We start from the raw sequence: 17,956 nt of genomic DNA, 5'->3' as shown, positions 1-17,956 counted from the left end.
CACAAAATTGAGCACCCATTTATGATAAAAACCCACCAGAAAGTAGGCATAGAGAGAACTTACCTGAACATAATATAGGCTAAACATAGGCAGAACACTCTATGCCATAAATCACAGCAAGATCCTATTTGACCCACCTCCTAGAGAAATGGAAATAAAAAGAAAAATAAACAAATGGGACCTAATGAAACTTAAAAGCTTTTGCAGAGCAAAGGAAACCATAAACAAAACGAAAAGACAACCCTCAGAGTGGGAGAAAATATTTGCAAATGAAGCAACTGACAAAGGATTAATCTCTAAAATATACAAGCTACTCATGCAGCCCAATATCAAAGAAACAAACAACCCAATCCAAAAATGGGCTGAAGATCTAAATAGACATTTCTCCAAAGAAGATATACAGTTTGCCAACAAACACTTGAAAGGATGCTCAACATCACCAATCATTAGAGAAATGCAAATTAAAACTACAATGAGAATGAGGTGTCACCTCACACCAGTCAGAATGGCCATCATCAAAAAATCTACAAACAATAAATGCTGGAGAGGGTGTGGACAAGAGGGAACCCTCTTGCAGTGTTGGTGGGAATGTAAATTGATACAGTCACTGTGGAGAACAGTATTAAATTTCCTTGAAAAACTAAAAATAGAACTACCATATGACTCAACAGTCCCACTACTGGGCATATACCCTGAGAAAACCATAATTCAAAAAGAGTCATGTACCAAAATGTTATTGCATCTCTATTTATAATAGCCAGGACAGGGAAGCAACCTAAGTGTCCATCGACAGATGAATGGATAAAGAAAATGTGGCACATATATACAGTGGAATATTACTCAGCCATAAAAAGAAATGAAATTGAGTTAGTTGTAGTGAGGTGGATGGACCTAGAGACTGTCATACAGAGTGAAGTAAGTCAGAAAGAGAAAAATAAATACCATATACTAATACATATATATGGAATCTAAAAAAAAATGGTTCTGAAGAACCTAGGGGCAGGGCAGGAATAAAGACACAGATGTAGAGAATGGACTTGAGAACACACGGATGGGGAAGGGTAAGCTGGGACGAAGTGAGAGATTGGCATGGACATATATACACTACCAAATGTAAAATAGATAGCTAGTGGAAAGCAGCCGCATAGCACAGGGAGATCAGCTCGGTGCTTTGTGACCACCTAGAGGGGTAGGATCAGGAGGGTGGGAGGAAGACGCAAGAGCGAGGGCATATGGGGATATGTGTATACGTATAGTTCGTTCACTTTGTTATATAGCAGAAACTAACACATCATTGTAAAGCAGTTATACTCCAATAAAGATGTTAAAAAAAAAATAGGAAGGAATGGATGAATGAATGGGAATGAGCTTGTACAGAAAATGGGACTTGAATTTCAATTGGAAGAGTAAGGAAGAAGTCAAACCCTGTGGGTGGAGGGGTAGAATAATCTGCAACCATAGAGGGAGAGATGATAAAAAGGATAATAAATTGCCCATCCTGATGCATCCATGGAAGACTAGAAGATGGTAACACTGGATGGGCAATGTAGAACCAGTTTATGAAGTGCCTTGGATACCAAGCTAAGGAATTTTACTTCATTCAGCAAACCACAATGAGTCCTTAAAGGCATTTAAAGAGGAGTGACATGGTAAAAATGGTATCGGCTGAATTAAAGGGATAAAGTCTAAGTTTTAACATAAAAACATATACCATGTTTATTATTTATTTTAATATGAGATAGAATAAGGCCTAATAATTCTTTTTTAAAAATATTTCTTCACAGTTCTTAGACATTTATATTCACTCTTAGGTTCTAAGTTTTACTGCTTCTATATATAAATCTAGCCCATGAACTGCAGAGGTTGATTATGGCATTGTTGTATGCCTGACCCCAAGAACACGAGGAGGACTCAGATCTTCACATCACTGCCACACACACCACCAGGTGGCTTCCCAGCCTTTTGCAGCTTCTGTGTTGTGTGTAGATTGAGAGAGCTGGTGGAGCCTGGGAATGTGCTGGGCTAGCATATTCTTGGTCAACTGACGGTGCACTACTGAAGCTTTATTGCTGCCTCTTTTTGGAATTCTCTATCTTTCCCATGTTTCACATGTCGTGGATAAATCTGTGAGCCACCTAAGTATCCTAGCTTTCCCTGTTCGGAAGTTGGTGCAGGTAAGCAAACTTGTACTGAGATTCAGAAGGACCTGTGTCCTCCCTTCTTGAGGAAGAATAGAAATTAGTTAAAATTTCACCCTTCACCACTGGACAGGGGCCTGTGTGCTATCTAAACGACTAGTTACTTGTAATACTGCTAGTCCCTCTAAAGCCTGAGTGCATGTGTGTTTTAAGCATATCTCAGCTGTGTCCCAAATATACAAGAGAAACCTTCACAGAATCCCATCCAGACAGAAGGATCCCTCATCTCCCTGCTCACCCCACTGTATCACCTGCTTACTGCTTCCCTTATTTTACTAAGTTATCTTGTCCAGCCAAGAGTGATATTAGAGTCCCATCAATGCTCTGCTGATGAGTCTGAGCTAAGGTTGTTTGCCTGAAGTCTGCCTCTGCTCCCTCAGAGGACAAGTTATTTTTTGCAGGATAGTCTTGGGAGTATTTAGCTGATTCTGTGTTCACAGTAATCAAAACAAAGCTAACAACTGGAGCTTATTCCAAAGTCAGTTGCAAGTTTAGAGACTTCCCCAAATGGATTCAAATAAGTACAGACCAAAACATTGTCCCTTCAAATGGATCCAGGCTGCCCATCATAAAAAATGTATCAACAGGCTAGTCATCTGGGAATCACAAACACTGCTCATGGTGCACCCAAGTTAGCTGCATAATGCGGGCATGGGAAACCCTTTGACTTGGCAGCGGTCTGCTTTTAGAGGCAATATAGTGGTTAGGCGCCAGGGTCTAGAACCAGACTCCTCAGGTTCAAATCCACCTCTGCCAATCACAACAATGCAAATTAGAACAAATTTTCTATCATCTGTTTCAGTTGGCTCATCTATAACATGGGATTAGGAATATTCCTTACCTCTTAGGGTCCCTCTTAGGAAATCAAATGAGTTAATATACATAAAGTGCTAGAAGAGTGCCTGGCATGTATGTAGTAAGTGCTATAACAGTGCTGGCAAAACAGACAACTTTGCAGTCCCTTCCACATCACCTCAGCCCAGTGTCCTGTCTTCATTATTTCATTCATCCCAGAATCCTTTGGTCCAGAGGGCTTAATGGATGAGTGGGTTGGATTGACAACACAGTTCTCCTTTGAATTTCTAGGGCTGGACCACCACCCCCTTTGTTGTTTCTTCCCATTTTCTGAGCATCACAAAATGTAATACTCTTGTGTCAAGGGGTCCAGGATAGTATTTTAACATTTTATAGCCTCTTTGTAAAGCTACCTTTTCAGTTTTAGAGGAGACAGTTTTATGACTCCCTTTGATAACCACTTAACTATTAAGACCCAAACAAAGAAGAGGAATGGTCAAAGGGTATCAGGTACCCCCAGACAGCTAGAGTCCCACTTCTTGAACATTATTCAAATTAGCTCCAGGACTCATAATTCTGTGTTTTCATTTATTGTTACAATAAAGTAAATAGTTTTTTTAACCAAATGTTATTTCCTGGCTATTAATTCAGTAGTTATTTCAGATTATAGCACTCCTCTTTGATTTAGGGATATGGTACCTTATAAATATTTAAAAGTTGAAGACTGACACTTGGAGAAATTGACTTTGATTTGTTTTGTTAATATCCTATGGCTAGAGTAGTTATAGCTTTGGAAGATGTGACCCCATTCTCTACCTATCAGAAGAGATGGGGTGCATATGGCTCTATAACAAGGAAATTTGGGGATGCTCTTCTCAAATCTTTTGCAGACTAGACCTCCATGTGCACCTCCAGAGGACACACACTACTCTTTATTCTTCATAGATTTCTCCAGAAACTGCTCTTGAACCCAGGAATGTAGATGAAAGCTATCCATACTTCTCAAAATAGCTGAAAATGGTCATTCCTGAAAGGCTTGGGACTTTCTCTGCATCTACAAGTGTCAGCAAGGGTTTACGACAGGGCTCAGGATGATCTATAGACTGGTATTATTTAACTGTGGATCACTCAACCTAGTAGGGGAAAAAAGACAAGGTCAATAAGGATGGGTCTTGGTGAACCAGAGGTCATCTTACATTTTTCAACCTAATGTTCTTATTTCCTTTCCATTAACATTTCATAATGAAAAAATGCCTATATTCTTTAATTTTTAAGATAATTAAGTGAATTTAGTGCCTTTGAAGGGTAGAGGAATTATAATGGCATCAGGGAATATGCTATTAATAATCCACAAGACAGGGCACCTGGAGAGCAGCAATGCAGTCTGCATCGCCATTTCTGCTCTTTGGCAACAAGCTGTAAGAGGGTTGCCAAAGCAGAACCAAACTCCTCTCCTGAAACCAGAAAGACTTGTGTCTTCTGGGACAAGGCTTCTACCCTCTTGGGAAGTGGTTTTCCAGTTGTATTTGACTTTGACTTTGAACAAATTACAACAAGCACAGAACATTCTAAGTACCTGGCATTCTCTGTATGCAAAGCCCTGAAACATGTGATGGAAGTAGAGAGTCATTCTGGAGCTTCCCTAAGGGAAAGAAGCATGCCATCTGCTTCTGAGATTTTTTTTTTTTTTTTTGCGGTACGTGGGCCTCTCACTGTCGTGGCCTCTCCCATTGCAGAGCACAGGCTCCAGACGCGCAGGCTCAGCGGCCATGGCTCACGGGCCCAGCCACTTCACGGCATGGGGGATCTTCCCGGACCGGGGCACGAACCCGTGTCCCCTGCATCGGCAGGTGGACTCTCAACCACTGCGCCACCAGGGAATCCCTGCCTCAGATTTTTACAGCCTAATAAGCTAGGTCAGGATGACACAAGTGAACACATGGGGACACAGAACAAGAGAAAGAGGTCTACATGTTTGCAGCCAGGCCATGCACACAGAAACAAAGGGGCTAAATCAAGGCCTGGATTACCTCTGAGTTCTCCAAGCTGACCATTTAAGGTACCATTTAATAAAGTTAATTTCAGTGATTTCTAGGTAAAGATAGTAGAGTAAACACACTCGTTTTCTTTTACTCCTTCCTTAAGCCCCACTAAAACAACAATAAAGGGACTTTTTTAAAGGCAGAAATTCTCAAAGATAAAGAAATTGGGAAGGGATTTAACCATGACAAAATTTTGAAAGCTAGAAAACGGATAAATATTAATTCAGCAAACCCAAGAAAGCCAAAATAAGCTAAGTGGGAAAAGCTGAGAGGTAAACAGATTTATGCCACAGACCCCTCTCCCCCAAATAGCTCAGGAATTGGCTAATTAAGTACCTTTGGAAATAGGGATGAAGGTAGGGCCGTAAACAAGAAAATGGAGACTCTAAGAAGCAGTTAGATCTCTAGATCCTTCGTCCCACACGTCCACTCCATAAAGACTGGAGGCTTCTCCTCTGAAGCGGGTATAATAGCAGCTCTTTGGGATAGGGGGACAGCAGTGCAGAGCTTGGGGATAGGAATACAGGCTGGAAACAAGGGGATTGAATGAAGTTATATACCAATGCTGAGCTCCTCCAATCTCCATCCCTGTAACACCCAGAAGGTTCTTCTCCGGAGAATCTGAGTAGCTAAAGAGCAAAGGCCTGAAGATACAGATATTCGGTAGCTTCCCCAAGGAAACAGGTCAGTCAGATCCCTCTTCAGAGAAGCCCCCAGAAGCTCTAATAGAAGCTTTCAGAGGTGCATTTTTAAATGGGGGCTGAAAACCAAAGATCACCACACAGCTAGGGAAAACTTCTAATACCTCTAAAGCAGTCAGATATATTAAAATGATTAAGGAAGGATAAGCTGATTGAGAAAGAGGCTAAACCATCAACGAGTGGATTAAGAATGTATTTACCATTGTGGTGAATACATATAAAGGAACAATATTCAGCCTTAAAAAAGAAGGAAATACTGTCATATGGTACAACATGGATGAACCCTGAAGACATTATGCTAAGTGAAATAAGCCAATCACAAAAGGACAAGTACTGCATGATTCCACTTATATGAGGTATCTGAAGAAGTCAAATTCATAGCGACAGAAATGAGAATGGTGGTTGCCAGGAGGGAGGGGGAAATGGGAAGTTGTTGTTCATTGGGTACAGGGTTTCATACACAAGGTGAAAATGTTCTAGACATCTGTTGTACAACAATGTAAATATAGTTAACAATACTTAAAAATTAAGAGAATACATTTATGCTATGTGTTTTCTAACCACAATAAAAAAGAGAGAACTAAAACAAAATGAAGGGAGTGAAGTAAATTCTGAAGGGAGAAGAAAACGTTAAATAGAATTATTAACATCCTCATAATGGTAAGAGAAGACATTGAATCCATGAAACAAAATTAAGGTGCTATTAAAAAAATTTTTTAAAACCCAGACAAAAATGAAGAGCTCTTAGAAATGAAAACTGCGATAGTAAAATATCAAGAATAAGGAGAGGGAATATTTCCTAGAAAGTAGAGAAAAAAGAAAAGAAATAAAATATAGGAGGAAACAGAGAAAAAAAAAAAAAAACCAGTCCAAAGGTCAAATAATGGGAATTCCAGAAAAGGAAAGAAGGGAAGAAATGATCAGAGTTCATTTTTCAATTTTTCCTAGAATTAAAGGACATGATTTTCCAGATTAAAGGGCACACCAGGTACCTAGGATTGTGATTAAAAATAAACTCACACCTAGGCACATTTTCATGATATTTCAGAACTCTGGAAGCAAAAAGAAGATCCTACAAAAACAGAGAGGGAGGAGGAGTCATTTTCAAAGGTAATGGATTCACAATAGCTTCTGACTTGTCAAAAGTAACATCTAAAGCTAATAGAGAATGCCTTAAAAATTCTAATGGCATGATTTCCAACCTAGAAATTGATATCTAGACAAACTATCAATCAAATGTGACAATAATATGAAGACATTTCAGACATGCAAGCTCACATAAATTTACCCAGCACACACACCTTTTCTTGGGAAGCTATTGGAAGACATGTCTCACCAAAATAAGGAGAGAGCCAGAAAAGAGAAAGATGTGGGATACAGAAATAAAAGAGAGATGAAGACACCCCCAAAATTATGGTGAAGAAACATCTAGGATGAAAGCTATATACCAGGCTGAGAAGACTGCCAGTCCAGATTGCAGTTCAGAAAGTTCCAACAGAGATTTCTTCATAAAACTGATGGAATACCCAAAGTATCTGAATATTTTCAGATGAGATTTAGATAATTGGTAGAGAGTTTCGAGGTTGAATTAGTGATAAGGATGGAGAAAACTAAGCGCACATTAAGGAAGACAGTTATTAACTCTGAGAATACAAAATGCTGTCGAGGAAAGGAAAAGTAATCATACTAAATTGCATGACTTAGCTATGAATATCTTTTACAGAGTCATTATAGTATAAACCCTGAATATTTCTCTAAACAAAGTTATTATATTATTATACTGGGGAGTGAGAAGGGATAGTGTATGAGGTAGCAGAGGTTGACAGGTACAGTGTAAGACAGCTTCATCTTCATCTTCAATGGGGGGAAGTTAGTAGATAGTGCTTAAATCAGAAAATAATTTAAAAATTAAATCATAAGCACCTTACTTTGCCAAATACCCAAAAAAGTGTATCTAGATGATTTGAACATGGTTGCCTCTAGGTAAGGGAAAATTTTGGTACTGGAAGAGTTCTGCTAATGTGTGTGGTGTGTGTGTGTGTGCGTACGTGCACGTGTGTGTAACTAACCTTGCAGATCTAACTTACTCTTAAAACTATGTGCACGTATAACTTTGATTTTAAATTATTTATTTATTTATTTGGTTGCGCCGGGTCTTAGTTGCGGCACGTGGGATCTAGTTCCCTGACCAGGGATCGAACCCAGGCCCCTTGCATTGGGAGAGTGGAGTCTTAGCCACTGGACCACCAGGGAAGTCCCTGATTTTAAATTATTCTTAAAGCAAAAAGCAAGGTGTTAAAGTGCTTAGCATGAGGCCAGGAACTCCAAATAAGGACACCTACACACAAAGACTATTTCCGCCACCACCGTGTTTGAATTTCACAAGCCTCACCTTTTTCATTCCAAGGATCTGGAATGAAATTTTACTATATGTTAATATAGTAAAATGATTCACTGAAAGATAAGCTGATTAATTTTTAACGAAAATAAACAATCAGCAGAATAGCAGGCAAATTGTCCCATAATGTATGTATTTGTTCATTGTTCTTCCATGTTGTGAATAACCAGTGTTTGGATTTTAGCCTAGAGGTGTTTGCTCTTATGGAGGAGCATGGGGCTGAGAAAGAAGGATTGATTCAGTGGTTTCTGGGATGCTTAGAGTGAGCAGAGTTGGATTTCATTGCTTGGCCAAAGTGGTCCCAGGGCATAAATTACTCCTTGGGTAGTTTACACCCAGTGAATAGACTAGGAATATGAATACAAAATGGTCCCTGATAATCTGAAAACATAGAAATGATTCCCTTATCAAGAGTGGCCCGATGAAACCAGCAAAAATAATTATTCCCCAAGATTTTTTATGCCCTTTAAGTTTGTGTAGGGCAACTGACTGACAGCTGCTTAACATGAGTGAGTGTTTTGAAAACACTGAATATGTATGACCAGTATTATAATTATGTTGTGATGTTTTTATAGAATGTCACTAAACTTATTGCAAATTTATTCCTTCAATGAAACATATGCTCCAAACATCTCTATCCTATTAAGAAACACATTTTGCACTAGAAATGTGCTGTCTGATCCTTTCCATCTTTCTGAATATACAGAACATGTGTGTAACAAAGAGCAAGTACACAGCTACAGGATATAAGGATGTAAGAAACAAGGCAAAGTGGTGTATTCCCATGTCCTTCTCCTGAATAGTGGCAATTAAAATTCACAGCTGCTGGCTGCCCAGATGTTTCTTGTGTTTAGTGCTCTGTAATATGCATCAGAATATACTGTATGACTGCAGTTTCAGTAAACTAGACTGCTTTGTATTCTAAATTCTGCAGACTAGATCCAGTGTGTATATTTTTTCTTCAGATTAGCTTCCCTCTCCCCTACCCCCTTCATTTGCTTGGGGCATTAGCAGTTCAAAAACAAAAGACATTTCCAGCTCAGACTTTAGCTGTATCAGAGTGTAAGTGCAGGTCAGGTCTGATTTATGTGACACGTCTGATAAGTAGGAGAAGAGAGCAAGATGAAGGGTTTGGGAAAGCTGGTGAACTTGGCTTGACTTATGTCTTCTGCTTTTGTAGGCAGCCAACATCCCTTTGGTGTCAGAACTTGCCATCAACGACATACATTTTGATGACTTTTCTCTCGATGTTGACACCATGATCACGGCTGCTCTTCGGATGTTCATGGAGCTGGGGATGGTACAGAAATTTAAAATCGACTATGAGGTATGATGTTCTGTCATGGGCGATCCCAGGAGTGCACCTGGAACAATATGGTAGCCACTTTGAGCCTCAGGTTTCCCGCATACAAATTGGGGAAGTTAATACTTTCCCTGCCCACCTGGTGGGATTACCGTGAGAATCCTGTGAGATGCTTGTGGCAGGACTTCAATGGTTGAGGATTACTCAGACAGAAGACATCATTTTGGTAATGGTCCACCGGAGATACATACAACTTCCTGACATAACCTTTCCCTTCCCATTTCAGACACTGTGTAGGTGGCTTCTGACAGTAAGGAAAAATTATCGGATGGTTCTATACCACAACTGGAGACATGCCTTCAACGTGTGCCAGCTGATGTTCGCAATGTTAACTGTAAGTGTGTTCGGTGATGATGGAAGGTCACCTGTCATTTGTGAGGACCTACAGGCTTCCCCTTCACGTTCCCATTTCTCTGACAAATTGCCCTGTGACTTATTTTATTTTGGAAGTTACCTACCCTGGTGATGGGAGTATATATTTCACAATGATCTCTGAGCTTTAAGGCTGTAAGATCTCTGACACCTTGAAGCAGGTGTAGTCTTGTAATGATTGCTTTAGTCTCTTTTTAATGTTTTATCTTGGGAAACTGTTTTTTTTAACAAAAGAAATGCTTGGATTTTCAAAGCAATCTTTTTGCAGAGGATATGGGGATGAATGACTAAACAAAGAGATCCACTGGATAAGACTTTCTAGGCTGGTAGAAAGCCAAAGAAGGGGTGTGTGAACATTACCCCCAGGGACACGGGAATCCTGAGAGATGCTTATCTGAGAGAGGGTCCAAGGAGGTCCCGGGAAGGAAGGAGTAGGAGTGAATGCTCTCAGGGTTTAGGGGTACACTAGGCTTCAAACCTTTGCTCCAGGTGCCGTAACTCAGTTAAGGTGGCCAGTCTGTTTTAATGGAGACAGCCAGGGCAGCTGGCCAGACGTAAGCCTTGGAATTTAATCTAAAAGGAAATGTTTGTGGCGAAGACTGAAACAAAATCCTATATTCACCTCCATTTGCTGGCAAAAAATAAGACTTGTTTTGGTTTTATTTGCACTTACACTGTTAAGCTATCATCAAGTAAAATGGTCTCTGGCTTAAATATATTGGTTTCTTTGGCCTCCTGGTGATATATACATATATATGTGCCCATATGTGTGTGTGTAAACATATTTACCACACACACAAAAAAAGAGAAGACCTATTTTGGATTCTCATAACATAAATCCAAATACCTTACATCTTTGCACCCAGATTAAAATTTAAACCCAAAAGAAGGAACTCCAAATGACATTTTCCTTTGGTCCACATGAAGGAAGACTTCCATTCCTTCCTCGTGAAATATTCTGCCCACTTCTCTACCTACTAAAATTTTACTCATTCTTTAAAAGGCATTGATCTAATGCCAGTTTTCCCGTGAAGTCTTTGCTTTCCATTAATCATCAATAATTTCAGTAATCATCAGTAATTACTTACTTCTCTGCACTGTGTCTAGTACTACACATCTTTCTTTCTGCTGTGTATTTTAAGTTAAAGATCTCTCATTCTCCTATAAAGTAAGCAGCTTGAGGCTAAAGAGATAATTTGTTGTTCTTGCAATAATCTTAATTAATCTATCTGTTGAGAGCATCACCAGCACCCTATACTCAATCATGTACTTGGTAGGTTTTCAACAAATTTGTGTTGGATTGACTTGAACTCAAATGCACATGTAGCATAAGAAGATGAGACCAAAATGTCTTCATTGTTATACTCAAGGACTTGTTTTTTGGGTCCTTAACTGTTTAAGGAGCAAGGAGAATAACCTGGAAAAACTGGACTGGCCCCATTTCGCTGTAACATACACCATGAAAGCAGCCAAGTGAGGAAGGAAGATGCTTTGAGCTGTGAGCCTTAATTGCTGAAGTGCCAAAATTACATGAAAAAAACAAAAACAAAAACGCTTTCGTCTTGCTTTTCCATATCAGATCTCAGTAGACAAGGAATAACTTTCTGTGTGTAGAGTTTATGTACATGGCTCACAGAGGACATTTAATAAAGAAATTATTAACCTGTTATTTTGGAAAACATATGGATTTGTGGTGAATTCCCAAAATAAGTAAGCGGGAACCTTGTTCAGCAAAGGATTGGAGATGTCAAAAGCAGAAATAGATTTTACGACAAGCCTTAAAATAGTTGGGATGGGGGAAGCTGGCAAGAGCTTCGGGGTCAGGTGGACACTTAGGAGAAAATGGAATCCACACCCAGTTTTCTTCGGTAAATGTTTCCACAATATGGACAATCTTGATCCTTTTCGAGAAATTGAAGACAGCAGAACTCTCAAACTATGTCAACCACAATGGAGGTACTCTTACTGCCAAAATATTTCAAGGGTATAGTTGTTTTTGCAAGTCCGCTCAGCAACCTTGAAGAGTATCACTGTTTGAGAAAGTCTGGGTTTTGTTTGCGTATTAATACTAGCTCAAAAAGAGAAGAATTCACTCTTAAAGTTCTCCTGGTCGGGGGTGGGGCTGGGGAGTAGGGTGGGCAGAGGTTGCAAAATAAAAACATGACTTGGGGGAAAATACATTGGTGAATGTTATTTTTTTCTCCCTCACATTGAATAGAATAGCCACATCTGGAGAAGATATTATTTTCTGCTCATTAAATGTTGCTGAACTTGACTAAGGGTTACAGTAGGTTGAAAATGTCAACTTTTGTTTGTCCCTAACACAAGCAGTCTCCTCTCCAACTTGACCATGGGCAGCCTGGTCAATCAGAATTTTTTCACTAAGAAAATAATTATAGAAATAACAAATATTACTTGATCAGGGAAGAAAAAGTGAACTTAATTCCCTCATCAATTCTAACTTCTGGAATACGACCTCAGTAGGCAAAGTAGGCAAAATGATAACCTACTTTTCTCCATGAGTGGGCACTAATGCTTCAGGTACTCCTGAAGACTGTTAGGGTCTTTCACTGTTTTGTTCTCATCAGTGATTTTATTTACATTCTAGTTATCCCATATTCCATTTGCATGTGTTGAGTTAGAACCAAAAAATGAAAGTAAAAAATCATCATACATTAACCCCTGGATTCATTCATTCAGCCTGAGTCACAAAGCCAAGAAAGCATGGCGCATGTGCACGAAATTTTCCTCTAGATGGCACTCCAAGGCAAAGTTTCCCAGCCAGTTGCCTGGAAAGAAGGGTGGGGGGGCGGAAACCTTACCAACATTCCCTGAAAATGCTTCTTTTCTTCTAAGGCAAGAAATACTGAGACACACACGCCACACTCTTTTCTTAAAAGAGACACCAACAAAGCCAGTGTGCCAAAAAGAGCCCCTCCTATCAAGATGGACCTGTATTAGGGCTGCCTCCTTGCCCACAGAGCTATTAGTGTGAATAATATGGCACTCTCCATGTGTCTAACATCTGTGGGTGTGTATTTTTCCAAGCCCATTGTCTCTGGGAATGGGAAGATGCACATTTGTGTGTCATTGATGAACAAACTATGACACGATGTACAACAGAGCAAATTATACATATAAGAACCGGCTTCCCAACCTTTAACCCTAAAATAATTTCAGACACAGAATATAAAGTTATTCATGAATGAATGAATTCATTCATTCAGAATCATGTTTTGCAAAAGTATTCCACCTCATGTCTAGGTAACAAAGAGGTTTTGTTCCTTTAGAAATTAAAAAGAAAAAGAACAAACTGCATTGTAGGATAGGCAATTTGATGTATAAACGGTGGAAATTTAGTTCACTGGGAATCCTGTTAATGACTTATTAAATTATTACAAGCCTCTGGCCTGAGATTCCAAATATTAAAATGAAAGCTTCAATCTTATTCTTTGCTTCTAAAGAGATATTTAGGTAGTTAAAATTTACCAAATATTTTTAATTCCTTGGATAAATGCAGTCTGCAGTGCCAGTTACTATTTGTGGTTAAAACAGGGAATAAAAACTGCAGATAGATCAAGAATAATTATACAAATTTTCTTTATTTATAGAAGCTTGTAGAATAAATATTCCAGCAAGCACATACATAGTGAAAGACGATAAGCACATTTCTTACATGCACAATGTAGACCAGATACAGGAACCGACCACGCTTTTGTTTGTATTCTGTCAAATAAAAAGGCATGTGGTGATGCCAAGGTTGCAGGGGCGTTTTTCGGTTTTATAAATGATGTATGAGCTCTGACAGATTTTCCAGGGGGAAAAGCAGGTTTCCTTAAGAGTCAGTATTCTTCACTATCCCGTAAATGTACTCATTAGCACTTTGGGCCATGCCCAGTATCCTGTAGGGCTCAATAAAGATTCGCTGAATGAGTGGATTCAGTTTAGGGTCATATTATTCAGGGACCCGTGCTGCTCAGTGTCCAGTTTTTCAAAAAACTATAAAATGATGAACAGCTATCATTGCTAGAAATCTTGTTCTTTCTTCCTATCACACTAAGGTTCAGCTGGGGTTCATATAGAATATTATGATCTTGTAGAATTCACTGGATATGAAAAGAGATGAGCACATGATCACATTAAAATTTATGATGGTGCTGGCGGCCTGGTGCTGGTTGGGAATTGCAGTTAAACACTAATAATAACCAAGTATCGCAGCAAACACATTGACACCTCCTGACATTTACTGGGGGCTTCTTAAATCTTAAATGTGGAGGTAGCGCGTTTAAGTCCATATTTGGGTTGTCAACAAGGTTATTTTCAGAGATAAGCCAAGTCGTTTTATTGATAATTCAAACTACAGAGCAGAAGGGACGTTTAGGAAGAAAAATCCTTCCTGTTCACTAGCTTGAGGATAATGTGCTATCCTTTGTCTGCCGTTTGCGTTGAAGTCCTTGATTTTTGAGGTAGAAAATTCCTTCTGGAAGGAGATCTTAGAAGCACAGTTGTAATTCTCCCTCCCCTTCCAACCCAGAGAAGGACAGAACCAGTTGAATTTTCAAATAAAATATTGTTGCTCAATAACCAGGATCCTAATCTTGACGGAAATCTAGTTTCTTTGTAGATCCTAATGTTGGAAGGTACAAAGAGATCTACGGTCTTGTTCTGTAACTCACAGTAACAAAGTAACAAACAATAATCGTATTTATTATCATCAAACATCACTTTACATCGCATTTCCTTGTAAGTAGTAACTAGTTATATTTACTTTAAAATAAATAGCAGCATTATCAGAATAATACAATAAAATCTGTATGTAAGAAATACCAATTCTTTAATCATCATGTAGGTATATCTTGAATTCCAATGTAACTTCAAAGAAGGCAAATTTTTAATTTAGGAAAGGAGTGGTTTTTAATGCTTTTGCAGAATACCAGCACTGGGCACTGTGGAGCTAATCAATTTGAATACTGTGTTTAAATTACATTTAAGACTCTGGCTTTTAATCATTTAAGAAGGGTTCTATTTTTATTCTCTCTGGCCACCTCTCAGAGCTCCAGTGAGGTACCCCATGCTTCTAGCTGACATTCCCTTTTTCCACACTTATTTTACAAAAGGAAAAAGGCAAAGCCGCACATACTTAAGAACCTGGTGTGCTAATAATCAAACAAACAATTGGGCAGAAGGATAATGCAATCCATTTCCTCACACAGGAGAGTACCCTCCATAACTCACTTTAAGCGCTGCCATTCGTGAGTTATGGGTCATTCCCTTTCTAGTGAAAATAAATTCTCCCGCACCATCAGCCAGAGCTGAGTATTTTTCTTAGGACACATAAACTGTAAAAGTGTATGAACATAATCGTGCCGTTGTTTCGGGGAGAATATAAGCTCTTGTCCATGGACACAGGCTTGTCAGGAAATGTATGTGGTTTCAGGGCTGGGGCTGCCTAGTTACAATATAGGATTTTTGATTACAGTGAATTTATTCCTGAGATTTTTACAGTGTTGGTAAACTGCTTAATCTGTCACTCTGTATTTTATGATGCCAGCCAAATCCTCCAGGTCAGGGAGACCCAGGAGTAGAGCCCCAGTCATTTTTCATGGTTTATGACTTAGTAGCGGCACCTTCTTGAGGCTGAAACTTGGCACCTAAGGGTGTCAAGCTGGGAACTTTTAAGTTTTTTTTCACTAGTCTCGTGTTTAATTTTAGCTCAATGATGCGTAATAAAAATTTGGGTAAGTTTTGAAGAGGCCTCATATTCTTGAAATTCATCAACCTCGCTTTTTTGTGGCACCTGGAGAGGACAGTCTGTCTGCACAATTAATGTGCACCAGGTGATGTGCTTCATTTTCTGTGCTCACACATCGCATGTTATATTCAATTCACTCGCAATTTATCATAAAATATAAACCATATTGCTAAACGTGAAAAAACATGCTATCTTTATCCAAAAAATCATAAAGCGCATATATTCTTAGTATTACAAACTGAGTCCTTAAGAATCTAATATGGTTTTTCTTTTGTCTCTTTTTGAAATACAGTATGCATGCTACATACATGTAGCTTTGTTTTTTGTATTATCTAAATTGAAGGAAAAACCTCAATTTTTAAAGTCTTAAGATAGTTACTCTGAAATTTTCCTTTTACTGTTTGTATTTGTTTTCACACATTTTATCGAAATATGAGAGCAGAGATATATTGACCGATTTTTATTTGACCACATCAAGACCTCTTGAGAATGAAATAGAGTATTGACAGATGCCAGAGGTTTGCCTTGAAATATTCTAGCAAACAAACAAAACCGTGCATGTGAAGAGGTAGCTGAAACAAGACAGCGGAACATGGCTTCCTCCTGAAGTTAGGTAATGAGTACATGGGGGCTCAATACAGAATTCTATTTTTCATATGCTTTTAACTTTACAAAATAGATGATTTTATAAAATTAGGGTAACAAGTAGGTTAGAAATTAAGTCAAGGAGGTGGTTAAAAAATAACTAAATAAAATTGATTACAATCAATTCATTTTTTATAATTCATGCATCATCTACTCAAACATACATACTTGTACCAGTTTTGCTGCCTTGCCATTCTGAGACTTACAAGCATTTGCAATATCATTTGAGAATCAGAGACAAGTTATGTCCAAAACATGACATAGGTTTTGCAATTTGATAATAAGTGCCTTCAGGAGCTTCTGATTGTAAAAGAAAGTACGTAAGTGTAGACTGTAAGGTCTTCCCAACTCTGAGCTTGATAAGGAAAGGATTATTGTGGACTTAAATCAGTATTTAATTAATGCCAAATCAATAATTGACTAATATCTTGAGAAGAAAGAGAAGCAAATTTGATCAAAACTATCCGACTCCTGTGGAAATCAGAGAGACTACAACTGGTTTGTGTTGTTATCGCATGCTTTTGTGAAGGAGACATGTAAACATGGTGCTGGTGGTTGGTGGTCCCCTAACAGCTGGTAAGGTTCTGGTGTCTGGACCTGAAAATGGGACTGAAGTGCCTTGTTTTCAGCCTAGCAGACCCAAATATTGGCAGACAAACATATCTGTAAACACCAAGGGAGTATGACCGTTAAATCTAGATGCTATGGTTTGTCCAGTAGGGTTTTTTCCTGCAATGGAAGGTTGCGCTTGTGTGAATATCTGTTCTTCTCCCCCTTGTGTTTTCATTACCCACTATCTCTGGTTGGCAAAGACAGGATCTTTTTTAAAAGGAAGATAGGATATGGCATTAAGCATAAATTTGTTCGTAGCACTCTTGGTAAGCAAATGAAATCTACTTCTATCTTAAAGCTTGAGAAAGTCCTCTGCCTAAAATCACTGCTTTGGAGCAAATTGAATAGGTTGGTATCCATCAGCCTGCCCCCAGGATTTACATGTTGAGAGGTGGCCATTCCATCTTGAAGCAAAAAAATAGATCCCAAAATAAAGCACGCTGGACTTGCTGTAAATGCCCGTGAAGCCCAAACTTGCGGGCTTAATGCTCTTACTACTCTGATCCACTCTGATCCAGTCAGCTGGGATATGGGCTGAGTTGGGAGGGTGACGGAGGCACCCTTCTCACAGAACCTTCCGTCCTTGTTAGGAGATCTAAGTTTCACTGATAGACACTGCATGTGAAGGATGGCCTAGCACAGCTGGACCAGCCATCGGCATTGTAGTTTGGGACTTTCTTTAGAAGACCAACACACTTTGTATGTGGCATTTACAATGAAACCCTCAACGAGCATTATTTGGCTACAGTAAATTTGATTTTAATAATATACCAAACAAAGGCCCAGACAGGGCCCCTGCAACACTGCATACCAGAAATTAAGAAACACCAGGAATTAAATGATGCTTCTCTAAATGCTACCTTTCAGCCCCAAGCTCACATCACTTCTAAGGTATGAAGTCATGTTTAGATCAGTTGAGACATGATGACACGATTAGGGATATGGTGTGCAGATTCTTCTAGAGAAGGCACTTCCTTGAGAAACTATGTTCTTCCAAACCTCTTGGAATGGTCTGAGCAGTCTTCTTTGCTCTTCTAATCCAAGGAAAGAGAAAGATGAAGGGGAGAAGAAAAGCTCT

General features: G+C 39.0%; 1 protein-coding gene across 1 annotated transcript in view; it reads left to right on the top strand.

Moving 5' to 3' along the window:
• PDE11A (phosphodiesterase 11A) overlaps window positions 1-17,956 on the top strand; it is a 406,648-nt gene that overhangs the window by 311,684 nt on the left and 77,008 nt on the right. The window contains exons 11-12 of the mRNA XM_024732913.1: window positions 9,315-9,461; window positions 9,724-9,831. Coding sequence (XP_024588681.1) covers window positions 9,315-9,461; window positions 9,724-9,831 — 255 coding nt within the window. The remainder of the gene's footprint in view (window positions 1-9,314; window positions 9,462-9,723; window positions 9,832-17,956) is intronic.

The sequence above is a fragment of the Neophocaena asiaeorientalis genome, unplaced genomic scaffold, assembly GCF_003031525.2.
Source record: "Neophocaena asiaeorientalis asiaeorientalis breed wild unplaced genomic scaffold, Neophocaena_asiaeorientalis_V1.1 scaffold96, whole genome shotgun sequence".
NCBI classification, from domain to species: domain Eukaryota; kingdom Metazoa; phylum Chordata; class Mammalia; order Artiodactyla; family Phocoenidae; genus Neophocaena; species Neophocaena asiaeorientalis.
The sequence above is the reverse complement of the archived record's forward strand: the minus strand, read 5'-3'. Positions and strand labels throughout refer to the sequence as shown.